General features: G+C 37.3%; 5 protein-coding genes across 5 annotated transcripts; 4 read left to right on the top strand and 1 right to left on the bottom strand.

The window, feature by feature from the left end:
- Positions 1-348: 348 nt before the first annotated feature.
- On the top strand, positions 349-3107 carry LOC117634638 (N-acylphosphatidylethanolamine synthase). The gene is made up of 4 exons (XM_034368820.1): positions 349-879; positions 950-1035; positions 1393-1530; positions 2452-3107. Exons 1-4 carry the CDS (start codon positions 540-542, stop codon positions 2755-2757), a joined length of 870 nt encoding a protein of 289 aa, XP_034224711.1. The 5' UTR covers positions 349-539; the 3' UTR covers positions 2758-3107.
- Positions 3108-4919: 1812 nt separating this feature from the next.
- On the top strand, positions 4920-14164 carry LOC117634398 (kinesin-like protein KIN-14E). The gene is made up of 24 exons (XM_034368496.1): positions 4920-5023; positions 5401-5681; positions 5976-6048; positions 6588-6719; positions 6794-7032; positions 7158-7485; positions 8162-8261; positions 8347-8528; positions 8763-8878; positions 9064-9166; positions 9625-9777; positions 9913-10059; positions 10170-10370; positions 10450-10614; positions 10697-10801; positions 10910-11041; positions 11172-11366; positions 11485-11611; positions 11710-11912; positions 12026-12208; positions 12582-12677; positions 12888-13085; positions 13232-13503; positions 13652-14164. The coding sequence occupies exons 2-24, from the start codon at positions 5524-5526 to the stop codon at positions 13842-13844; spliced, it is 3801 nt and encodes a 1266-aa protein (XP_034224387.1). The 5' UTR covers positions 4920-5023; positions 5401-5523; the 3' UTR covers positions 13845-14164.
- Positions 14165-14616: 452 nt separating this feature from the next.
- LOC117634293 (2-oxoglutarate-dependent dioxygenase DAO-like) lies at positions 14617-16170 on the top strand. The gene is made up of 3 exons (XM_034368334.1): positions 14617-15102; positions 15309-15627; positions 15730-16170. The coding sequence occupies exons 1-3, from the start codon at positions 14753-14755 to the stop codon at positions 15982-15984; spliced, it is 924 nt and encodes a 307-aa protein (XP_034224225.1). The 5' UTR covers positions 14617-14752; the 3' UTR covers positions 15985-16170.
- Positions 16171-16566: 396 nt separating this feature from the next.
- Positions 16567-20469, bottom strand: LOC117635854 (probable L-type lectin-domain containing receptor kinase S.5). The gene is made up of 2 exons (XM_034370227.1): positions 18930-20469; positions 16567-17618 (listed from the first exon to the last, which is right to left on the bottom strand). Exons 1-2 carry the CDS (start codon positions 20230-20232, stop codon positions 16801-16803), a joined length of 2121 nt encoding a protein of 706 aa, XP_034226118.1. The 5' UTR covers positions 20233-20469; the 3' UTR covers positions 16567-16800.
- Positions 20470-22882: 2413 nt separating this feature from the next.
- On the top strand, positions 22883-24311 carry LOC117634559. Its single transcript, XM_034368717.1, has 2 exons — positions 22883-23153; positions 23697-24311. The coding sequence occupies exon 2, from the start codon at positions 23710-23712 to the stop codon at positions 24151-24153; it is 444 nt and encodes a 147-aa protein (XP_034224608.1). The 5' UTR covers positions 22883-23153; positions 23697-23709; the 3' UTR covers positions 24154-24311.
- The last annotated feature ends 255 nt before the right edge of the window (positions 24312-24566 follow it).

The following is a 24566-nucleotide window of genomic DNA, read 5'->3' as shown; positions in this document are numbered from 1 at the left end:
AATGGCCATTCAATTAAGTTGAACATTAGTTTGATATTGTATAAGTTAACAAAAGGTTTGATGTTGCTCCGTTCAACTCGAATTCGAACCCTTTTCCTTACATTACAAGGCTTAATAGAAGATTAATTTCTACCTTATATCATGTCATCTTGAATGTTAATTTTGTTTTCACTATATTATTGTTCACTGTTAATTAAAAACATCGATTCAAAGTTCACCAAAAAAGTCGACCTTATCAATTTTATTGTTATTAAAAAAAAAAAAAAAAGTTGGCCTAAAAACAATTTCGACCTTATCAATATTATTGAGCCCAAGCCCAATCACTCAGGCTGAAAATGTCACCAGGCCCATGATGAATCCTCCTCACAATTCCAGTAGAACAGAAACAGATACAGCTATGCTCCATAGAAATCCGACACGAATCTACAGATCCTGGGTTTCCCTTTCCGCAATTGAATATGCAGTGGCGAGAGCGCGCCTATTCGATCCTTGAATAGATAAAAATCAAGTCGACCCAATTGGGTTTTTGCTGAAGTAACATGGGACGAAGAATAATGGAATGGGCAGCTCGGTCTGATTACATGGGCGGCATTCCAAGGAAGATGGTGATCATGGCGGTGGGGGGTTTGGCAAAGGCCGCTGTCTCTTTGCTCAACAACACCACTGTTCACAATGCCGATACACTCCTTCGTCTGGTTCGGTCTCGGCCTCCTGGTGTCCCACTCGTCACTGTTAGCAACCACATGTCCACCATGGATGACCCTTTGTTGTGGGGTTTCAAGGGCTTTCCCATCACGGATGCGAAATTGTCTCGGTGGGCTTTGGCTGCCGAGGACATTTGTTTCAAAAGTTCAATGCTTTCTTACTTCTTCAGACTTGGTAAGGTGAATTTTCTTTCATGGTTTGATTTTGGATTTAGTTATAGATTCTGATATGGTAAGTTGTACAGGGAAGTGCATACCAATTATACGGGGTGGTGGCATTTATCAAGAACACATGAACGAAGCTCTTGAGCGTTTAAGTGAAGGAGAATGGGTAATCACTTCATATTGTTAATTGTTTTTCTTGTCTAGTTTCGATTATTGAGCACTGGTGGGAGCTACTCAATGCTATTTAGAATGTGAATCTGCCAAAGCTGGTGGCAGATTTGTCTTCTTTTTCTTCCACGACGAGACATTGCATAGCTCACTCACCTGAGATTATATGAAGTTTGGAATTTTTTGGTTGATGGGTTCCTCAAAGAGTCATTTGTAGTTTGTGGAATGAAATTTTACCTTATAAAATCATTAGTTTTGAAAAGTTGTTGGCTTTTGTTGTAAAGTATAATTCCTTGATATTTATGCTAAACCTTTTAGTTATTCAAGTTCAAACTTTTGAATCTCTGATGAGCAGTTGCATACATTTCCAGAAGGAAAAGTGTCCCAGGAAGATGCACCTATTAGACGATTGAAATGGGGAACTGCTAGTCTCATTGCTCGTGCTCCTGTGACCCCTATAGTTTTGCCGATTGTCCATACTGGATTTGAACAGGTAATTTACTCTACTAGGATTCTTCGCCTTTATCTGGACTTATGTTTCGATCAATTCCATATATTTCTTTTAAGATTTTGACTACATTGTTATAAGATGTTAGTGAACTGCTAAGATGGCAACCTACCCCTCCTCACTCTCCCCACTGAAAATGTTTCTGTGACATGATTTCCATAGAGTGCATTTGTACAACAGTATCATAAGTCAGATTTAATGGTTTTTTTCATTCTCTGTGAAAAGTATGACATGAACCTGGGAATCACTTTGCATCCATTAAACACAATGGTGGTTGTTTGATTTCAGATTTTCATTTCCTTGTTATTTATCTTTTTATGTCATAAATGATAAACATATGTCTCTTTGCATCCAACATACTCTTGTCATATAATATAGTCAGGTCCTGATGATTTGACTTAGCACTTGAGCCATGACATTGTGATCTGACATCCAAATGGCTAACTGTCTAGTTCTGTGAATGATTGCTACACCGAAGTGTTAGCGTTACATTTTATGGGATAGTAGAATTTCCTTGTGGCTGGAATTGGACCTTATTGATGTGGCAGTTAAAATGTTTCTATTATGCATTTAATATGTCATAAACTTTGCACTACTGAATTATGGTTTTCCAAGGATGTTGAGGTTATCAACGGCGCACTGCTGATATTGCAAACTTCTTTTATGCTATGTAATGATTTTTATCCAATTTTTGGTATGCATGTCCAGCTCTTTGAAGTCCTGGAAAATGATGTAAATAAACAGCGGCATTCATGTGGCAGAACTTTATCCATCTATGTAAAAAGGAAAAATATATATTTAGCCTTAAATTTATGCTTCATATTTATTAGAATCCGATGATGGATCTTCTGTGGCCCATTTGTTCAATTTTGCTCATTTCACATTGGTCACTGTTTGTATTTGCAGGTGATGCCTGAGAACTTCTATCGTGGTAAAAGGCCTCCTTTTCCATTATGGAATAAGAACATTAAGATAATTGTTGGCGAGCCAATGGAACTTGACCTTCCTAAAATGAGGCAGATGGCAATGTCTCTGTCCCGTAATATTTCACATCCTACTTTAGGATGGCCAAGCACTTGCCCAGATGGTCTGGATGAGGCAGCACAAAGATGTCTGTACATTGCAATTTCAGAGAAAATCCAAAATGTCATGGAGACCTTGCGAACTTTTGCTAGAAGTTTTTCAAAGTCAAAAGATCAAAATCTTTGCTAGTTTAAGTTATGATGCGAAGTATGTCCAACAGTAGGAAAATTGCATTTTGGGTTCAACAGTGCCTATCTTAAGATGTATCGATAAATGAGGAACATATCTCTTTACTCCAGAGTTCAATCAGCGTTCCGAATCTATTTAAGGAACAGAAACCTGCCGGCTTCATTCTATGGCACTACTACAGAGATGAGTTAAATTGTGATTTGTAGTTTATTTTATAAGACTTGTATTCTTTTATGAATTTCGCATCATTGTCCATTTTGTAGTTGGTTTTAAGACTTGTATTCTTCTGTGAAACTCATATGTATTTTTGTCTGGTGGAGAGAAACATCGCTCTACCATCAGCTTAAATATTTTAAAAGTATGGCCGCGCGGCTATACTCAATATACTCCATGGATAGAATATTTTAACAATATAGCCACACGGCTATACTCTATAAATAGATTTTTTTTAAATATAGCCGCACGGCTCTACTCGGTGATACGCTTTAAATTTTATAAATCATAACTGCACCATTGGAGTTGAGAAGCTGGAGTTTGCAGTAATTTGAGCTTTTTTTTCTTCTTTTTTTGGTGTATTGTTGAAGAAGAAGGGTGAGTGTCACAACAACACTTGACAATACACTATCTAAAGAATGTCTTTTCTTTTAAGAAAAAGAAGGACAGCATGTGGGCTCATGCCACATGTTGATCCACATTTTGGCCAAGCTTTTGTTGTTGTTGTTGCACATGCTTCGTAGGCTTGTCCCAGATACAAGGAATGGAATGTATGTTTTAGATACTAAGATATGAGGAATTGGGCAGGAATTGAAAACAAAGGAAGCAAACCAGAGAAAAATTTGATCCTCCCCGAAAGCATCAACTAAACCCTACACACACAGGCCCTTGGAAACTGTTTAGAACATGGAACTGAATGATAATAAAATAATTGGTTCTAAAAGGTAATGATTTCTGTTTGCTTAAAATAAAAGTTATCATCATTGTTGGAGGGGAAAATTGTTGCCTAAATGGAAACTTTAGTTTTGGCCTTGCTGTCTAAAAAGCAGAAAAAAAGGGGGCCTTCCTTACCTGCTGCTATAAATTATTTGGTGTAGTGCAGGTGGTTGCTTTTACTTGTTTGTTCTTATTAGCCCCATTTGAGACTTGACACTGCTCCTCAACTTTCCCATGATTCTCTTTATTGCAATTTAAGCTCCTTGACTTGTTCTCCCTTTCTGGTTTCATTGTTTATTGTTGGCCTTTCAACATTTTATATAGAAAATATGAAGAAAAAAAAAAAAAAGAAGAAGCAATAAATAGTTGTATCAAATATGACTTGATGATCCCTCCCTCCCTATTGCTAAGTCAATCAAGTGGCAATTCTCGTGAGATGTATTAACTCTTCTACATTTGGCATTAGCCGGCATGGCCGGCTCTTGTGCAGTCATAGGCATAGTTTGGCTATTTCCATAAAAACATTTGGGTTTATCAAAAGCAAGAAACATTGTCAAAACCATGTATAAAAAAATTATATATAATTGGCAAATGCACCTAATTTTTCCTTGTTTGAAATTAAGTTATATGCAATGTCTTATTCATTAGACAGATCAGTATGTTATGTTGTTAGACTGTGAACTACGATTCATTGATGAAGTTAAATCACTTGCACAATATGCAGTATTGATGAAACTTGAACAAAAGGATATTAATTTTTGTTATTTTCGTACGAGTATGTAAACAGTAAAACTGTAAACTAAAGTGAAATTGTCGGCTTCCATGGAAGGAAACTTGCAAAGATAAAGTTAGATTGGATGGGCCCATGGAAGGTGGTGCAGCGAACAAAACTTCCTGGTACAAGCTTTAGCGGCAGCGGGTGGAAGGCCCAAAGTTTGGTATCTCCCGCCCCAGGGGATTATCCAAATGACGATATTGCCCTTCCGTACTATTTCAAATTATACATACATCATCAGGTAAAAAGGAGGACCACATAGGAAAAATAAATGAAAAACGTTCGAATTACAAAATGCCTAAAGATAGGAGGGTAAATTCGTGATTTCACACTTCAAAAGCCCGAAAGATTGAAAAGCACACAAAATAGCAACCCAAACGCGCAAACAGAAAGGAAAAGCTTTAAAAAATAAATGTCGATGTGAATTTCCTAAAATGACCTTTGTCATTTATAATAGTCCCGTGATTCTCTCTGCTTTCACTGGAAGCAGTGGTGTCTTGAGTTTTTGTTAGCTCAGATCTCTCTCTCTCCGTTCGTTCAATCTATGCGTGGCTTGCAAAGGTCAGTATCAGAGAAAGAGACCTTCTCCTGTTTCATCCATTTATGAATGTCACATTACATTTGATTGCTTTTGGTTATCTCTTGTTCATTCTATCTCATCGATCTACACGTATTTTCTCCTCAAAACCAAGGCCAAAGTCCCAAAGGCAGGCTCTAATTTGCTCAAAGATTGATGCTTTTTGGTTTTTAACCAGTTCTGTTTTCGGGGTTTGATCATTGATGGGTTGATATCATCTCCTTGTCGGCTTTACTGCAATTTGTTGTTTCCAATAATGTTTAAGATGAATAGATTAAGTTTTGATTTAAACTGGTTTCATATGAACAATATCTTCATGTAGCTAATTGTTGCCTTTGTTTTTGTTGTTTCTGATTATTAGGTAGAAGCAGAACATTGTTCATCCTAAGCGACATAATCTTATACATGAATAGATGATTGATGAGCTGAAAAGGGAGCTGATATTGTTCCTTTGAAGTGAGCCTGTCTCTTGGGTTTCAGTGAAATGACAATGGACCTGCACCCATCAATGGCTCAAAGTGTAAGAACAGGTAGGTCGTCTTTTAGCTCTAGCAATGGCAATGGGGATACTCCTTTACACAACGCTGCTGCACTTTCAAATGGGGATGATTATGACAGTGATAGCTCCAGCTTGGCACCAGCGTAAGTTGCTTGCAGTTCATGTCTTCAAATTTTGCTTGAATCCCTTCATTATTCTGTTTACCAAATTCTTTACCCCGGTTTTATTGGTTAGATATTAATGAGGGGTCAATCAGTTTGCAAATTAAGCTAAAGTGAGGCACTCTGGTTGTAAAATTGTTGTTTGAAATGGGCCTTAATTTCATTTTTATGATAGTATTATTACCATGGTTGGTTCTTAAACATGCGCCTGCAGTTTGCTCGTTATGAGTTTGTCTTGCCTCTGACTGTCAGCATACTTCCATTTGTTAATTACAGAACACCTAGGACCCTATCAATGGACATCCCAGCAGAACTTGCAGGTGCCATACCCTTGATTGATAGATTTCAGGTACGAGCATATATTGTCTGATATTCAATGTAATATGCCAACACGTGCACACCCAAACATACACGGGTGTGCACACACTTCCAAGTTCATTGTCCTTGGTTTTTTTTGTTCCAGAAATCAAATAACCTGAATGTATAAAATACTGATTATTCATTTTTTAGGTCAATAAATTGATGTAGTACAGCCCTGGGTATTAGTTTAAACACTCGAACCAATAGAACAGAAAAGAATATAAAAGGTCGAAGAGAAGAAAAGATAGAAGGAAGGCAGAAATCAGAGAGTTTAAGAGAAGGTATAATTCAATATTCAAATCTGAATTTAAAAAACTACATGGGGGTATTTATAGCAAACTAAAACCTATTCCCCTGCTTAAAAAGAAATCCTAACCCAAATAAAATAGAAACTTAAAACTAGAAATCTGGAAAAGTAGAAATCCTACTAGAATTTGGAAAACTAGAGAATCTAGGAAACTAATAAATTTAGGTCCTACGCGTCCTGCATCATAAACATTAATATGGTTTATTTTCTTTTGAAAATAGGTAGAAGGATTTTTGAGGTTAATGCAGAAACAGATTCAGTCTGCTGGGAAACGAGGGTTTTTTACTAAAAAATCAGTTGGTCCTCAACCTCGAGAAAAATTCACTTTTGAGGATATGCTGTGCTTCCAAAAGGTAATTACATTTCATAAACCTATTATTATTTTTAAATTTAAATCCTTCAAGAGCTAAATTACATGCTTTAACAGGATCCAATACCTACATCGTTACTAAAAATCAATAGTGACCTGGTAAGCCGGGCAACGAAACTGTTCCAGATCATTCTGAAATACATGGGAGTTGATTCATCTGATCGAGTTACTCCAGCGAGCTTAGATGAATGTGTCGAGCTTGTTGGAAAGATGTATAAGCAAACATTGAAGCGAACAGAGCTTAGAGATGAACTTTTTGCCCAAATTTCAAAACAAACAAGAAACAATCCTGATAAGTATGTATCTTTTCTTATAGTATTTTGTTTGTAGATAAGTATTATTTGGATGTGCCAATGGTAGTGATAAAACTGTTGTCATTTCTATGCTTGATGGATTGGCTGATTTGATTTTGGTATAACAGGGAATACTTGATAAAAGCATGGGAGTTAATGTTCTTGTGTGCATCCTCTATGCCGCCAAGCAAGGACATTGGTGGATATCTGTCCGAGTATGTCCATAATGTAGCACACGGTGTGAATATTGACTCTGAGGTTCGAGTCTTAGCACTAAATACATTAAATGCTTTGAAGCGTTCTGTAAAGGCTGGTCCTAGGCATACAATACCAGGCCGTGAGGAGATTGAAGCGCTTTTAACTGGTCGAAAGCTTACAACTATAGTGTTCTTCTTGGATGAAACTTTTGAAGAAATCACATATGACATGGCAACAACAGTGGCTGATGCTGTTGAGGTACGTTTAGCTTAACAAATTTTATGTGCACTATTTGTTTGGGTGCTAAAAGAGTAAAGGAAAATGAAATAACAAAAATAAAGAAATGGGATGGAGGAATGTGTCTTACAGTCAAACATAGTGGGAACCCTTTGCTTTGGCAGGTCATTACAAAACTGAAACTAAAAAAAAATTATGGTAATCTGAATATTTGAAGTTGTTAAATGTACAGTATTACCAAACTGGGATCCAGTGGACACCCATTTGAAGTACCACAATAGGATTGTTGAAAACATTTTCTGAACCCTTTCAAAATTTGAATGTTCCTGCTTCCAGTGTGTTTTTTTATCCCATTCCTTGGGCTCAAGCCATGAGAAGAACTGATATTTAAGAAACTTTCCTTTGTTTCGCTCAAAATTTAAACCCTTTTGATTTGAAGTCAGTGTTGAGTAAAGCTATTATTTAGTGAAAGCAATGTGAAACTCTTCCTGGAATTGAAAACTAACTTCAAGGACTTTGACTTGTCCACTATGAATGAGTAACTAAAGCTACCTAAGTTGTAAAAAGTGCTGCTTATTGTTGTCTAACTCACAAGGTCTTTTGCCACTGTGAATTACATTAGCTTCTATTTGTAATTTGCAATTAAGATCCATTACCATTTGAAGTTTTTGATAGTTTCAATCCATGTCTCTTTCAGGAACTTGCAGGGGTAATTAAACTCTCAGCATTTTCTAGTTTTAGCCTATTTGAATGCCGCAAAGTTGTAACCGGCTCAAAATCACCTGATCCTGGAAATGGTATTTCTTTTATTTCCTTCATGATGATTTCCTATGCTGGGTTTCACTGAACTATTTATGTAATGTGCATTTTCTTGTTCTGCAGAGGAGTATATTGGGTTAGATGACAACAAATACATAGGAGATCTCTTGGCAGAATTCAAGGCAGCAAAGGATCGAAGTAAAGGAGAAATTTTGCATTGCAAGTTGACATTCAAGAAAAAGCTATTTCGGGAGTCGGATGAAGCTGTAGCAGATCCAATGTTTGTGCAGTTGTCATATGTTCAAGTGCGTAATTTCAATAGAAGAGTTGCTTAGACTGTTGTTTTATTAGTTTTGTGATGCTCATTGAAAAAAAATTAAAGCATTGTTTGTTCACATGTTGTTTTGAATTGCTTTTTTGAAAGAAACCAAGGTTAATCTTGCTTTTAATAGCTGTGAAAATTGAATGCGTGAACATCATGATGCCTATGTTGATACTTAACTTCTAAAATTTGGTTATATGCTGTTATTTTGTTACAGTTGCAACATGATTATATGCTGGGAAATTATCCTGTCGGAAGAGACGATGCTGCACAGCTTTCTGCATTGCAAATCTTGGTTGACATTGGATTTGTGCGCAATCCGGAATCATGCACGTTAGTGTTTTTGCCACTTTTTTGTTCTTTATTCTATTCATCTTGTCCTTATCAATTATTTGTTTTACAGTATATCTTATTCATTCTTGTATAATAGCATTTGCATAGAGATCTTCCTATTGGACTTTGCATCCTTTATTCTTTTGCCATCTCGATTTCAACTTGTTGATGTTAATATTTTTCAGTGATTGGAATTCTCTTCTGGAACGCTTCCTGCCTAGACAAATCGCAATCACACGAGCAAAACGGGAGTGGGAGTTCGATATTCTTTCTCGTTACCATTCGATGGTAAGTTACCATTCAGTGGTAAAACTTAAAATTTTGGAATTCATTGTGAATTGATAATTTAACTCTAACAGAACCTTGTATGTTAGTCCATTATTGTTATTTTTCCTCTTGAAGTTCTTCCACAGGTTTTTCTTGTAAGTATTTAGTATGAAGTATAGGGAACCATTATGTGTAAATCTGCAGTACAGGTTCTTATATATGATTACTTTCAAATACACAAAAACCTTAACATTTTTTTTAATCAACTTTGACATCTACTGTGTGTATTGAATTTGACTCTGCTTTGTATTCATCCCTTTGATTTGGTTGTCTGCAACTTCTAGCACATGCACCCTCAATCATCTGTCTTCCACTTATTAGTCAGTGCTACTTTTGAAGGAGATATAATGTTTCAGCTGACAGCAACTATTCATTGAGAAACATTTTCTTTTAAGATAATACACTTTGTTGTATGGTAGGAAAATTTGACAAAGGATGATGCAAGACAACAATTTTTGCGAATATTGAGAACACTTCCTTATGGGAATTCAGTCTTCTTCAGTGTTCGCAAGATTGATGATCCCATTGGACTTCTGCCGGGTCGGATTATTTTGGGTATCAACAAAAGAGGGGTGAGTTCAATTACGAATTAATATATGTGTGTGTGTGTGTGTGTGTGTGTGTGTGTGTGTGTGCGTGTGTGCGTGCGTGTGTGCGTGCGTGCACATTGTGATGTTATACTGATATTACAATATTACATTCCTCAGGTTCATTTTTTCCGTCCGGTTCCAAAGGAATATCTACATTCAGCTGAGCTAAGAGACATAATGCAATTTGGTAGTAGCAATACTGCTGTTTTCTTCAAAATGAGAGTTGCAGGTGTTCTTCACATATTCCAATTTGAAACTAAGCAGGTTTTGGCACCTCTCCAAACTAGCAGTTTTTTGATCAATCATTTTTGGGATTTTTTTATGCCTCTTCACTTATATGTTTTTACTTAGATGCATTTCTCCTTTCCATACAGGGTGAAGAAATTTGTGTTGCTCTTCAAACACATATAAATGATGTCATGCTGCGGCGATACTCTAAAGCTCGGTCTGCTACTAGTGGTTCAACAAATGGAGATCTTTCAAACAATTTTAAGCCCTCTGATGTTGAGATGTATGAAAAACGTGTACAGGATTTGTCAAAAGCTGTTGAGGAATCTCAGAGGAATGCTGATCAAGTAAGAAAATAAGATTTTAATGCATTGAATGTTGGTTACTTTAGTTATATGGTGGCTGAATGAAACTATGTGAATTCAGTTGCTAGAAGAATTGCGTGAAAAGCAAAAACAAGAAGCTAAATTGCAAGAAGATTTAGAAAGTTTGAAGAAGTCCTTGGCATTTGAGAAGCAAAACGTGACAGAAGTTACATCTGAGCATGACAGGCTTAGATCATCATGTGACGAAAAGGATAAGGCACTTCAGGTCAGTGTAATTAATTTTCTTGAATTGTTCTTTGCACTCAATGCTGCTATAAATTGTTGACATTGATTCCAAAATTCATTAGGCTGCACTATTAGAGAAGAAGGGCTTGGAAGGAAGGCTGGCAAAATTGAGTAATCTAGTGGCAGAGAAAAATAACAAAACTCAACTAGGTGGTGGAAAGAACCAGGTAAATATTGATGAATATATATTTTGGTATTGCTTTAGTAAAGCTGGTTCTTTCAAATGCTAGATTAAGATAGTCACTATTGGTTGTGATCTTACATATGTGGTACAGAATCTCGAGGATGAGATAAAGCTTCGTAGTGAGGAAGTGCAAGCAAAAGAAGAAATTATAAGGAGACTAACAGATGAAAAATTGTTATTGGAGCAAAGGATATCTGGGATTGAGAAAACTAAAGCTGATGAGGTAATTCCCTTGGGCTTTGACATCTGAATTTGGTATTGGGAATGTTTGTTTTCTTCAAAACGCTTTTATTTTCTATTCTTTTGGTACCCAATGTAGGAATCAAATATCTTATTGAGTGTTAACGGCGCAGATTGATTTTCTGGAGAAAAAAAATGAGCAAGAGCGCAAAGCATTAAAGCTTCGAGTGTTAGAACTTGAAAAGAAGCTTGAAGGAGTTAATCAAGAATTAGCTGTTGTAAAGTCAACTCTTGCCACCAAGAACTCTGAGATTGCTTCATTGCAAAGTAACTTAAAGGAATTGGAGGAATTGAGAGAAATGAAGGAGGTAATGATGATCCTTTACTAGATTCTTTATTTAGTTTCTTTTGTTTATTGGATTTTTTTTAATCTATAAGGTTGCAATATTTGTGAACATTTTGCAAATGAATTTCTATTGATTTCAGGACATCGATAGAAAGAATGAGCAAACTGCTGCCATATTGAGGATGCAAGGAGCTCAACTAGCTGAGTTGGAAGTGCTTTACAAAGAGGAACAACTTTTGAGGAAGCGCTATTTTAATACTATAGAAGGTTGGTGTTTCTTTAAAATACTTCTGATATTTGATTGAGCATTTTTTCATTCTTTTCAGTATCAGTGACAAACTTTTGTCCATTTGGATACTTTCCAGATATGAAAGGCAAGATAAGAGTTTTTTGTCGTTTAAGACCATTAAATGAAAAAGAAATTGCAGACAAAGAAAGAGGTACTACTACGAGTGTCGATGAGTTCACGGTTGAACATCCATGGAAAGATGATAAACTCAAACAACATACATATGATCGTGTATTTGATGGTAATGCCACACAACAAGATGTGTTTGAAGATACAAGGGCAAGTTTTCTTCTATTCAGTTGTTAAGTAAATTTATTTTTCTTAATTGCTATGAAATATACATGTGTAAATAATCTGTAATATGCTAACTATTTTTTGTCCATTTAATGCAGTATTTGGTACAATCAGCTGTAGATGGGTACAATGTGTGCATATTTGCATACGGGCAAACGGGTTCTGGAAAAACATATACGATTTATGGTTCAGATGCTAATCCTGGACTCACTCCACGGGCAACTGCAGAACTTTTTAAAATAATGAAGCGAGACAGCAACAAGTTCTCATTTTCATTGAAGGTATGTGTTGGTGGTTCTATATAATGATCATTTGTTGCCACTTAATTTTCTTCTTTTTTTAAATATGTTAAATCAATGCATGTTTGGTTTGCGTTTTTGTGTGGGCGTTTGGTTACAAGTTAGCCGTTGCCATTTGCAGCCCTCGCAAAAGATATATATGATTATCGTGATGTTTGCTTTTTTCTATCCAAATTTAAGACTTATGTTCATATATTAAGCACAATAAAAACATCTGTTCAAATGTAAGGCAATGCGAGTAAGATGACAAGAAGTCCATCATATCTAGGTTAACACTCTTAAACAAATATACAAGTTACTTTCATTGTTGTTGTTTAGACTTGATAATGGTATTCATCTATATATTTCTGCGCAGGCATACATGGTGGAGGTGTATCAGGATACACTTGTGGACCTTCTCTTACCGAAAAATTCTAAGCGTTTGAAATTGGATATCAAGAAAGATTCGAAGGTAATCTGTTTATTGAGGTCTATAATGTTTTGTAATTCTACAAGTAATGTGGTTTTTATAAGACTATGACAAATGTTTTGAGATGTTATGCATATGTGGTCCTTAAATTTCTATGTTATCAAAATATTTTGTTTTGGAATTTGGCCTCATTTTTTTTTATTAGTAACACTATCTTTGAGTTCGCTCTCAATGTTTCATTTGTGATGTTAGGGTATGGTTTCCGTTGAAAACATAACGGTTCTATCAATTTCAACATATGATGAACTGAAAAACATCATTCAAAGAGGGTCAGAACGAAGACATGTAGCTGGAACTCAAATGAATGAAGAAAGTTCAAGATCTCACCTCATCGTTTCAATTGTCATTGAAAGTACCAACCTTCAAACTCAATCAGTCGCAAGAGGAAAGGTATATTTTCCAAAATAAATGAATAAATATTCGTTCATGCACCTTGGGCAAATGTGATGCACATTAGTTGCATTCACTCAGGCATGGTTTAGTGTTTCATTTGAAGTTATGCTCATAATGTCTTTCCTTTATATAATCATCTGTAGCTAAGTTTCGTGGATCTTGCTGGTTCGGAAAGAATAAAGAAGTCAGGCTCTTCAGGCAGTCAACTTAAAGAAGCTCAAAGTATTAATAAATCACTTTCAGCACTCGGAGATGTTATCAGTTCTTTGTCTTCTGGTGGTCAACACATACCCTACAGGAATCATAAATTGACGATGTTGATGAGTGATTCACTTGGTGGTAATGCTAAGACGCTAATGTTTGTTAATGTTTCTCCTGCTGAATCAAATGTGGATGAGACACACAATTCTCTAATGTAAGTTCTGTTGTTCTTAGTTGCATGTTGATAGTATGCAACCCTGTTTATTTATTAAATTAGTTTGTAGTGATGTGGCTTTGATTGAAATCTTGGTTAAGTGTGATATTCTGTTTGAAAAAAATTTCACACTTTTTTGCCGATTCAGGTACGCATCAAGAGTTCGGTCGATTGTGAATGATCCAAGCAAAAATGTTTCTTCAAAAGAGATCATGCGACTGAAAAAGTTGGTTGCATATTGGAAAGAGCAAGCAGGCAGGAGAGGGGACGAAGAGGATTTGGAAGAAATTCAAGAAGAGCGACCAGTGAAAGATAGAGCAGATGGCCGCCATTCCATGTAACTTTTCTCCTACACTAATGTGGCGCAACTTCTAATTGGCAATACTGGTTGTACTACAAGTTCGTAGGAAGAATTTTGGAATGTAATCTAGGGCTTCGGAAAGGTGGACCGCATTGATCGAGCATACTAGATTGGTTCTGTTCTAGTTGCTATTGTGTTTTGGGGTCCCGATGATCTCTCTGTGATTGTACTCTGGATAAAAAAAACAAAGGTTGTAATTGGCTTAGGAGGATGTTAGTTGTACAGTCTGGATGGTGTGTATATATATGGCATTTTCTTAATTTGACATGTACAAGTTCAAAATTTCGTCGTCTTCTTTCATAGTCTTCTGAATTATTTTTTTTCATTCATATTTTTGTTTCAGATACGATAATGTCAATCATAATTTTACGTATTGCCAAATGATAAATAATAAATAAATAAAAAGAACAAAAAGGGAAAATCTTACATATACCGTGACTTAATCACACTTATCTTTTTCTCCAATTTTCACTCTGTAAATTGTACATTGTATTCGGCTTAATAGTGATGTTTCCATTTGAATTTTCTGTCAACATCAATATGTTCCCAAACCACAAGATGATTGATGACGATATAATTGATAGGCATTAAGCCTGTTTTTCTTTTCCCTCCTCATTTTGTTGGCAAAAAGTGAATCTCCACATGGATTGCGTGCTTTTTTCCCCTTCTTTGCCGGTCCATTATAATAATCTTTCCTTAATTAGTACATAAGAAATGCTTATGGACAACCATTCAATTCCAAATGACTAAAATCCAATCCCAATGAACAACTGCATTTTCAGAATTTGAGGTCTGACTGTCCACACTCTACAGACTACAGTCATAGCCAGATAGGAAAAGGGTAGAGAGCAGAAAACAAAAAAAACAAAAAACAAAAATTCAGAACAAATGGGTGAGGGTGAAGATTGCATGACCATCCCAGTGATTGATATGCAAAAGTTTCCAGATGTAGAAGAGTACAAGAAACTGAGGGAAGCATCTGAGATATGGGGCTGCTTCAGGCTTATCAACCACATGATCCCATTGGCTCTTATGAAGGAGATGAAGGCTGTGGTCAGATCCCTGCTTGACCTGCCCATGGAGATCAAGCAGCAGAACAAGGATGTCATAGCTGGTAGTGGCTACATGGCACCCAGCAAAGTCAACCCTCTTTATGAGGCTCTGGGTCTTTATGACTTGGGCTCACCTGAGGCTGTGCATACTTTTTGCTCTAAGTTGGATGCCTCTTCCCATCAGAGGTTAGCTCTGCAACTCATAATACTCCATTATTTCTACTAATTATTGTTAATAGTTTGTGTTGTTTTAGCTTGATGGGTTTATAGCAAACATCAAAAACTAGCTGCCCAGATCAAGTTCCAACCTTAAAAATCCAACTTGGTTGATAGTTATATGTGTTATTTGCTTACCAGAGTCTTGAAGTTGTTTTTTGTTGTTGAGTGTGCAGAGAGATAATATCGAAGTATGCTCAAGCAGTGTATGATCAGATTGTGGAAATAGGGCACAAGTTGGCAGAGAGTCTTGGGTTGGTAAATGTTGATTTTCTCAAGGGCTGGCCTTGCCAGTTTAGGATAAACAAGTACAACTTCAAACCTGAATCAGTGGGCTCTTCTGGTGTACAGATACACACAGATTCAGGATTTCTAACCATTCTTCAAGATGATGAAAATGTTGGTGGTCTAGAAGTGATGGATAAAGCTGGTGCCTTTGTCCCAGTTGATCCTTGCCCAGGCACTCTCCTTGTCAATCTTGGGGATGTTGCTCAGGTATGAGAATTAGGTCCATGTTTTTTTCTTCTTTTTTGCGAATTTGCCTTTTTTAAAACTAAGGTAAGGTAATTTTGTTCTTATTGATGTTTTGATATCAAGGCATGGAGCAATGGGAGGTTGTGCAATGTGAGGCATAGAGTGCAATGCAGGGAGGCAACGATTCGAGTTTCGATTGCTACATTTCTCTTGGGACCAAAGGATCAGGAGGCTGTGGAGGCTCCTCCGGAATTCGTGGATTCGGAGCATCCACGGCTCTATGTCCCTTTTACTTATGAAGACTATAGAAAGCTCAGGCTCTCCTCAAAATTGCAGGCTGGTGAAGCCCTTGCTCTCCTACGTACCACCCCATCCTAATTGCTGATATGAACCAAAGCTTAGCTATAGCATATATCAGCTTTCCATTTTAACCTATCTCCAATGCATAAATAGAAGTGAACGTAAGCTCATTGTAAACGCAGTTATATTTGCAGACCATTTATGTTGAAATAAGTGACTTTATAATTCCATATTTGCCCAATTGAACTAGATTTGTTCAGTTTATGATCTCTCTGTTCTTGACTTGTTTCTGTTTTCCATTTGCTGGCAGAGATTCTTTACCATTTCTAAAGGAAGTTTGATTTATACCAAACAATTTGGTTTTCAAGACAAGGCATGTAGAATCAGTCACATCTTGTCTCAACTACTCTGAAATCTTCAAAGTCCTGACTTCGCAGTTAACTTATGCAAAGCCCTAATCTTTAATTCACACAAGAAATAGAAAATGACATTTTACAAAAAATCAACTTCTTTCTACCTAAAGTTTTGAAAACTCAACGGTTCTAATCATTTTTGGGTGAGAAAAAGGCCCACCGAGTTGAATACAGAATCGAACATGCATTTATACAGAAACGGTCAGATAATAAAGAGTCAAGTTTTATAAAGGGGAGAGAACATGGGTGAGGAAATAAGATGTACATATTTATAAATATCAACAAAATGTACAAACTTACACGTGGAAAAGCACCTTCGGTGATAAACAAAACAAATGAGAAAAAAGAAACAATATTTAAACTAGGAATTTTATTTTTATTTTTATTTATTTTTAAAAAAAGAAAAGTGGAAAAATAAATAAATTGAAACATGAGGCTCACTGGTTCTAGTGATAGGATGACAAAATTAAGCATCTTAAACTCAATAGCTGTCCTGGCTGTCGTAGCGTGGGGTCCATTCAGATCTATCCGAAACTGATATCCCTAGAGGCCATGACGACGTCGTATTCGCAGTGTTGGCTACGCTGCTGACTCCTTCGGGCATAGAGGAGGAGGGCCACACAAAAGCGGGTTTAAAAGGCGGGACTGGGGGCACCGGAACCGACCCGGAAATGATTTGGATAATGGCCTGGGTCTTGGGCCTCTCATTGGCAATGGGGTGAGAGCAGGCCAGCCCAAGAAGCAATAGCCTCTCAGCTTCCTCTGCCACGTAATCACTCCCAAGCCTCTCGTCCACGGCCTCCAAGACACTCCCATCTCTATGCAAGGACCAAACCCAATCCACCACACACTGAAACCCGCCCATTTTTGTCCATGGTCGTTGACCGCAGGCAACTTCTAGAAGCACTGCCCCGAACCCATACACATCAGACTCGCAGGTGGCCTTGCCCGTGTGGAAGCACTCGGGAGCGATGTACCCCATTGTGCCCGGTACACCCTCGAGCTCCGCATAGGAGGTTTTCTCGTTGTCCAAGGCACGTGCGAGGCCAAAGTCGCCGAGGCGGGAGTTGAAGTGGGAGTCTAGCATTATGTTGCTGGCCTTGAGGTCTCTATGGATCACTCTTTGGTCGTACTCGTTGTGGAGGTAATGTAAGGCAGACGCCACCCCGGATACAATTTTGTACCTTTGGCTCCAGCCTAGTGTTGCATTCTCAGGACCCCCGAAAAGGTGGTTGTCCAAGCTACCGTTCGGCATGTACTCGTATACTATGAGTAGCATCCCAGTTTTGTGGCACCATCCTGCACGTTTGTTTTTGAATGGGACTGTTAAAATGTGTGTGAAAGCATAAAAAGTCAAACATGTATTTGGATGTGTAACTTATAATATGACGAGAGAATTGTTATTCGGACTCGCCCGACAATGACATAATACAAATATAAACAAGTTTCACTTGAATTTATTCTAACAAGTCTAAATAGCATCTTCCGTATATACATATGAATGTAAGAAAACGAAAGGATAACACAATTTGGATATTAGCGTTTGGAATAGCATAACCGAATTTTGAGCTATTATTAATTTCCACTTGTGACATCTAAAACACCTCATCAATAGATGGATTTTGTACAGCTTGACCTACCTAACTTCTCCTAGGGGCATTGCTCGGGTTGTCTTTCAGTTAGTTGAATATGGAACAATAGGCACAAGTGACACACAATCACAGTGGTTGAACAATAACATCTACAGAATGACAGTGGACTTTGGGATGCATGAGCTTAAATAATATAAGAGATATTTAGTGATATATCCATTTCTAGCACTAATATTATAAATAAACTCTACACAATTAAATTTCTATAAACAAACCAAAAAATGATAGCTGGCCTTATTGAATTTAACATTAATTATTAAATTACTTTGATGCCCTATTGAGTGTTTTGGGTATTTTTATGAGATTTTGGGGTTGAGCTTGTTTTAAGAAATTAATTGCAGTTTTGTAATTTATAAGAAGTTAAAAGCTTTTTTGTTATGTTGTAAATGAGTTTTGAGTGTGCTTCTAAAGCTCATTTCATATAAAACATTTTTATAATTTAAACCTCTATATTGGATATTACAATGAATCTCCCATAATATAACCCTAATTGGTGCATTATGAGCCAAAGAACCAGTCGGCGGCTATTGTTGTATACCTACCCGGTAAGAGACTGAAAACGACATGGCGTGCGCCTACGAACATGGGCCTGCCCTGTTAGGTCAGCAATTAGGACCAATCAGAATTAGCTTTAGATTCAGTTGTTTGCGACGACTTCAATTAGCCTCATGGCCATCGTGGGCAGATTGCCCCAGGGGCCCGCCGTATTAATTAATATATACCATGCTAATAACTAGTTATTATTAATTAAATCTATAGTTTGGATAATCCACAAACAAATAAATCCTAACCCTTAGATCATTATTGTTGGTCATGCTAACTTCATAACGAACGCGACATATTGTCCTATTGAGAATCGTTCTAAGCCAAAAAAATAAAAAATAAAACAGATGATGTTATGTGCAGACATAAATTAAGCCAACTGAAAAAAATAAAATAAAATAAAATTTTGAATTACCAAGTAGCCGGACGAGATGCTTGTGGCGGAGGCGGTTGATAATGGTGAGCTCAGCCAAAAAGTCGTCTTTACCCTTGAGATTATCCCGGGAGAATTTCTTCACGGCCACTTCCAAATTCTCTTTGGGTAGCACTCCTCTATAGACCACCCCAAACCCACCTTGACCTAGTTTGTGCTTCTCGTCGAAGTTGTTCGTAGCCTTCTTCAGCTCCTTGAACTCAAACTCCCTTGGAGTGCCCGGAAGGCTCTTGAGTGCCCCTAAGATATTCGGGCCGGACGCGGCGGCCCTCCGCCTCTTGTGCACGTAATATACCAGCCCTCCCAAGCCCAACAGGAGCAGCGCCACCACGGGTACACCCACTCCAAGTCCTATCTTCAGCCCCTGATTTTTGCTATCTTCACTTCCGACACCTGACAAATTCTCCACCGTCAGATTCCATCTCAATAAGCAATTGAGCTGGATTGCACTGCCGGTCGATGCAGAGAAACCGAAGTAGGATTTCTGCTGCACAATATCCTTGAGATTGAGATTAGCCGTTAAGATTGGATTTGTGGGCCTGGGCCTGATGAAGAAATCACTAGTTTTTGGGTCCCGCAACTGTTCGGCCATGAACACGTCTAACTGACGCGAAACGCCGTCGTACTGGACCCATACCATGTAAAATTTGGTAGTGTTTGGGGCGATCTGGAAATCCAGATCCGAGAGTGAAACAGTCTTGTTGGATCGGATCGAGTTGATGTTGAGGCCCAAATGGTTGTCGTCCGGGTCGAAGCTTTGCTTGTAAGTGTCGAGCTCGACGGCGAGGAGGTGGTTGCTGGGGTTCCCATCGGAGGCGGCGTTGGTTAAACCGAGGTATTCACCGTGGCTGCCTTGAGGGAGGGTGAGATTCGGTGCTATGAGGAAGGCCAGGCCCTCTCCGGGGACTGCGGAGCTGTTGACACGAAAGACATTAACGAGGAACGACGTATTGAAAGACGCCACGCGTCCCGAGGCTCCGGTTGTGGCGGAGCCAGGAGAATCCGAATCGGTCCAGAGCACGAAAGACTGGTTGAAGAAGACTCTACCTGAGCGGTTGTAGAGCGTGAAGTTGCCGGCTGAGTCCGGCGTGATCTGGAGCGCCTCGTTGCTGATCGTCGCCGGCTTGATCACCGCAAACGTGTTATAATACGATTCGTCGAAGGGGCCCCACTTGTACTGAGATGTCTCGAGGTTCTGAGCGTCGGAGAAAGCTGCTGCGGGAAAAAGCAGAAGCAGCAGAAGCAGCATGCCGGAAGTGATTAGAGCCAGCTGCTTCAGCTTCATGTGGTAGCTGCTGCTGCTGCTTCTGGAGCTAGACGACGCCGTTGCACAGTTCAAAAAATGATGAGGCGATCGAGGGAGAGCTCGTGAATGGCCAGCTTAGCTCTCTGTGTCTGTCATTTGTTTATTTTTATTGTTGTGGAGTTTGTTTTTATCTCTGCGAGACTGCGAGGGAGGAGAAGTTTGAAGTGTTTGGTTGCCGCTTTCGGTGTTATAACCTGGAACTTTCCCCATTAAATTACATTATTGATCGTGATCAACTTTCCACAGAATTTTCCACAGGGTTGAACCTTTTTTTAGCTTTATCTAGCTACTCTTCTTGATTACTGCACAATGGATACCCTTTCTTTATCTGAGCCACCTCATATTTTCATTTTTATATACTGTGCATATATGTATTTTTGTATTTTAGTAGTGTTTAATTTTCTTTGAATCTTCATCTCAGCACCAGGTAAATCCCATCCAGCGATGTATGTAATGTAACCCTAAATTTATACTTACAAAAAGGGTACTCACCCACCAAACAATTGGACGTACTACACATTATTCTAGTGTAAAGGAATTCTGTCACGCTCCAAAACTGAGATGTGAGAGATTTAATAAATAAATTGAAGATGACGAAGAATGAAACTAAAAGTTAATGGTTATAACACTGAAAATCATGTATAATCTATGTCATATCTCTATTAGCATGTTCTAATCATTATTGACCAAGTAAATGAATGAAAAAGGATTTTTATAAAAAACAATTGAGGTTATAAAAGATAGCACAAGAACTTTTTCTAATAGCACGATAATCATGATTTTACCATGCATTAATTCAAACGAAACTTCATCTAATTAATAGTTCTTATGAGTAGTTTTAATTAATTTTTTCTCAGTGTACCACATACTGCGCCGATGTTGGCTTCAATCTCAATACCATAAATCTAATTATCTATTACGATGCATTGCATGGATATTAGTAAATATTAATTTCTCATTTGAGTTTATTTTTTTAATCACTCATGGTATACATGCATGGCTGAATTATTCGTTAACTTTAGACTGCATTAGTTTCTCTTTAACCTTTTTCACACTTCTAATTCGTAAATCCACATTGTATCTCTTTCATCTCTTTTTCTATTTTTTGTTTTCTGTTGTTATCTGATTATATTTTGATACAAATAATATTAAGGAAGGAAGAATCGAATCAAAATTTTTTAAATGTTCTTAACCACTCGAACTACAACAAGCCGCTTCTTATATTAAACATGTTGTATTCAGATTAGTTTTACAGGTTGTAATTGGAGGCGCATAATAATTGCACGTGGAGTTGTTTAATAACGATTATGTTATTGTATTAAATCGAAAGAAAAGAAACTACTTTATTCCATTTGACATGACTCAACTCAACCATAATATTTGTCACTCTGGTGCTTGACACCGTGAAAAGTACTGTATGCAACTCTTTTTCTAATTACCAACTTCTTTTTTCTTGCTTTTTAGGCAATTTTTTATATACCAAATGCCTTAATTTTCTAAAGCCTGTGGTCAAAAAGCAACTCGTAGTAGCTAGTAGATGATTGATGCTCCTAACTACCAAGAACAGCACAGATACTTGATACTGTTCTTTAGAAGAATTAGGAATTGGAATTATTGCATTATACCTCCAAATCCAGAAGTTGAGATCGTGATGTCATGTGGCGGTGGAGTTTGCAAAGTCGCTTTTTTAAGAAGTCCCTTTCCATTTCATGTGTAGTAGCCTACTCTTCACTAACTAAAGCACTTATGAGAAACGAAAACGAGTGAGAGTTGTGTTTGTGTGTGTGTGTTCATACACACTTTAATTTACAGGATGTTAATCTTTTTGTTTAATGGTAGAATATAATATATGTGAAACTCGATCAATTTTGATTATAGTAAGATGCTCAAAGTAGAAAGTACTGATGAACTTTATTAGAGAAAAAAGAAATTTAAGAATATAAAGAACATTCATAATATTTTATGATACAAATTATGTAGCAAGTTAAGTTAGAAGCTGAAGTGAGGTGCAACTGAGAGAGTTATTCATGCAATCAGATAATTAGATATTTAATTAGGGTAACACAAAAATGGAAGAAGAAAAACCCAACTGAAGAAAATCATTACTCTTCAATACAGACTAGAGAAATTATAATTTCGGAGGCATTTTGTTGTCTTTAGGATAGGATAACTAAGTTACGTAAATTGCCTTTTATTAAACCATTAATGTATATGAGAATTCAACGACGAAAGAACGACGTTTAGTGTTGGTTTAATAATAAATGTTTCAAGAGAAAATGTTCAATTTAATTGTAATCAGGTTACGCTTTCAATTTAATTATAATCAGGTTACGCATCTTCGTGTCGAGAATGTACTTGTATTTCATAATTTTTCAATGTTCGAATGGAAGAAAAAATATTTTATTTTTGAGTTTTTGTTTATGCAACAATACGTTTATATATCAAAATCACAATTTAAAGACATTTATTTTTAGAGTCATTTTTAGTGTTTATATATCGAATGGAAGAATCATTTTTAGTGTTTTTTAGAGAAAGGGGATTTTTTTTTTTTTTTTTTGGGAATTATTTTTAGAGTCAAATATTATTCAGACATTTATCAGTTGATGTTTGGAAAACTTGTTCTAGATAATTGGAGAAAGAGGTTTTAGAAAAGAAAAGAAAAATAACGAGGGAAACCCAATCTAAGTAAGGAAGGGAAAGGCAACCAAACTAACCACCCAGGGCCAGGCAGGCTCTACCGAAATAAAGCGCACCATGCCTTTCGTAATCATGGCGACCCCCGAAAGTCGAGTCAAACAGTCGCCCCCAGATCACAGATAGCATTTAATCAAACGCAAACGCTGCAAACCCTAAACGGTGCCCAGAAGCCCCAACTTTATCTTCTTCAGCTTCGGGTTCAGGTACTTCCTCCTCCACCGCCTTGTTCAAATCCTATTTTCTTTTCGTTGATTTCGATTCTTCGATCGATTAATTTGTTCTGTCGAAACCCAATTTGAATTTCAGTTCCTAATTTACATAGGATGAGCCCATGGAATTGGAAGGCTAGGGGTTTCAGTGTTTTGTTAATTCTTTTTTCCCGGGAAGAAAGATTGACGCTTTATGTGAATATGCACGTATGAAATTTATTTGTTTTTGCTTAAAGATTAATGTCTTGAATTGGGTTGATAAAGCAAGGGTTTTGGCATAATTTCATAGTTGATGGTTTAGTCCTTTTTGTCATATATGTATATATAAATTTGGGCATTCCTCAGAGTTATAACCTTAAGCTTGTTACATGAAACCTGAAAGTTAAAACCTTTGGCTTTAAATTTCTTTTATAAAGGGATTTCAAGTTCTATGTACCATGCATTGACTAGAACTAAGCTATTTTGGTGTTTTGGGACCGATGATTTGCACTGGTTTCTAATGTCTCTCCTCCATCCTTGTGGATTGGTACATTGCAGCATCCAGTGATAAATGCAGGATCCAAAGATGTCGCTTGCTGAGGAATTTTCGAATCCTAAGCCACGGAAAAAGAAGCTCTCAACCCAGAAAGCGCCATTGTTTCAGTTACAAGGGAATGATGCCAATGGGACTCCTCCACTTCCATTGAAACCAGGGCAAAAGGTATCCAAAAGAAATTTTAAGAATGAAGTTTCTCCATCGTTTCAGCAGCCAGAGAGGTCAAACTCAGATTCATTGCCAGACTCTTCTACTTCTGGAAGCGGGTATCGTGCACTAAGGCTCAAGTATTTGCTGCTGGAGGAAGAGAGCTTTGCGTTGGGGAGAGATCTAAGAGAGGTTGAAGATGAGGTTAAGACCCTTGAGGATGAGAAGCTTGCTCTCTTGGACCAACTTGTGGTGCTAGAAGGCCTAGTTGATCCTTCAGAGTTGCACCCCCAGGGGTTACATTTATCATAGTTTAGCCCTTTATATCATTACTGGTTTATGTGGTTGAGTTGCACAGTTGTAAATTGTTATGATATTCGATGTCAGAGACTGGGGAAAGAATGTTATTGAACTTCTTTGGCATGCTTTGATAATTCAAAAGATGAATGATGCAGCTAGTATTTGGTATATGCATTTGACTCTCTGCTGTCAATTTTTATTCAGAGTTAATGTTGCCAGTCTGAAAAATAACATTAGGTTCTTGAATTTATGAGAACAAACACCGTTGTTTATGTCCATGAGTGCCACAGGAATTGCAGCTTAATATTATTTTTTGATTGGATTAATTCACAGAATCACAAACATGCATGCAGATGCTCCATCGAATACAGAAAGAAAAAGAAGAAAAAGAAACCGTAGGAAGCAAGACATCAAAGGCACAAAAC

The sequence above is a fragment of the Prunus dulcis genome, chromosome 7 (genome assembly GCF_902201215.1).
Source record: "Prunus dulcis chromosome 7, ALMONDv2, whole genome shotgun sequence".
NCBI lineage: Eukaryota > Viridiplantae > Streptophyta > Magnoliopsida > Rosales > Rosaceae > Prunus > Prunus dulcis.
This window is presented reverse-complemented; position numbering and strand designations above follow the sequence as displayed.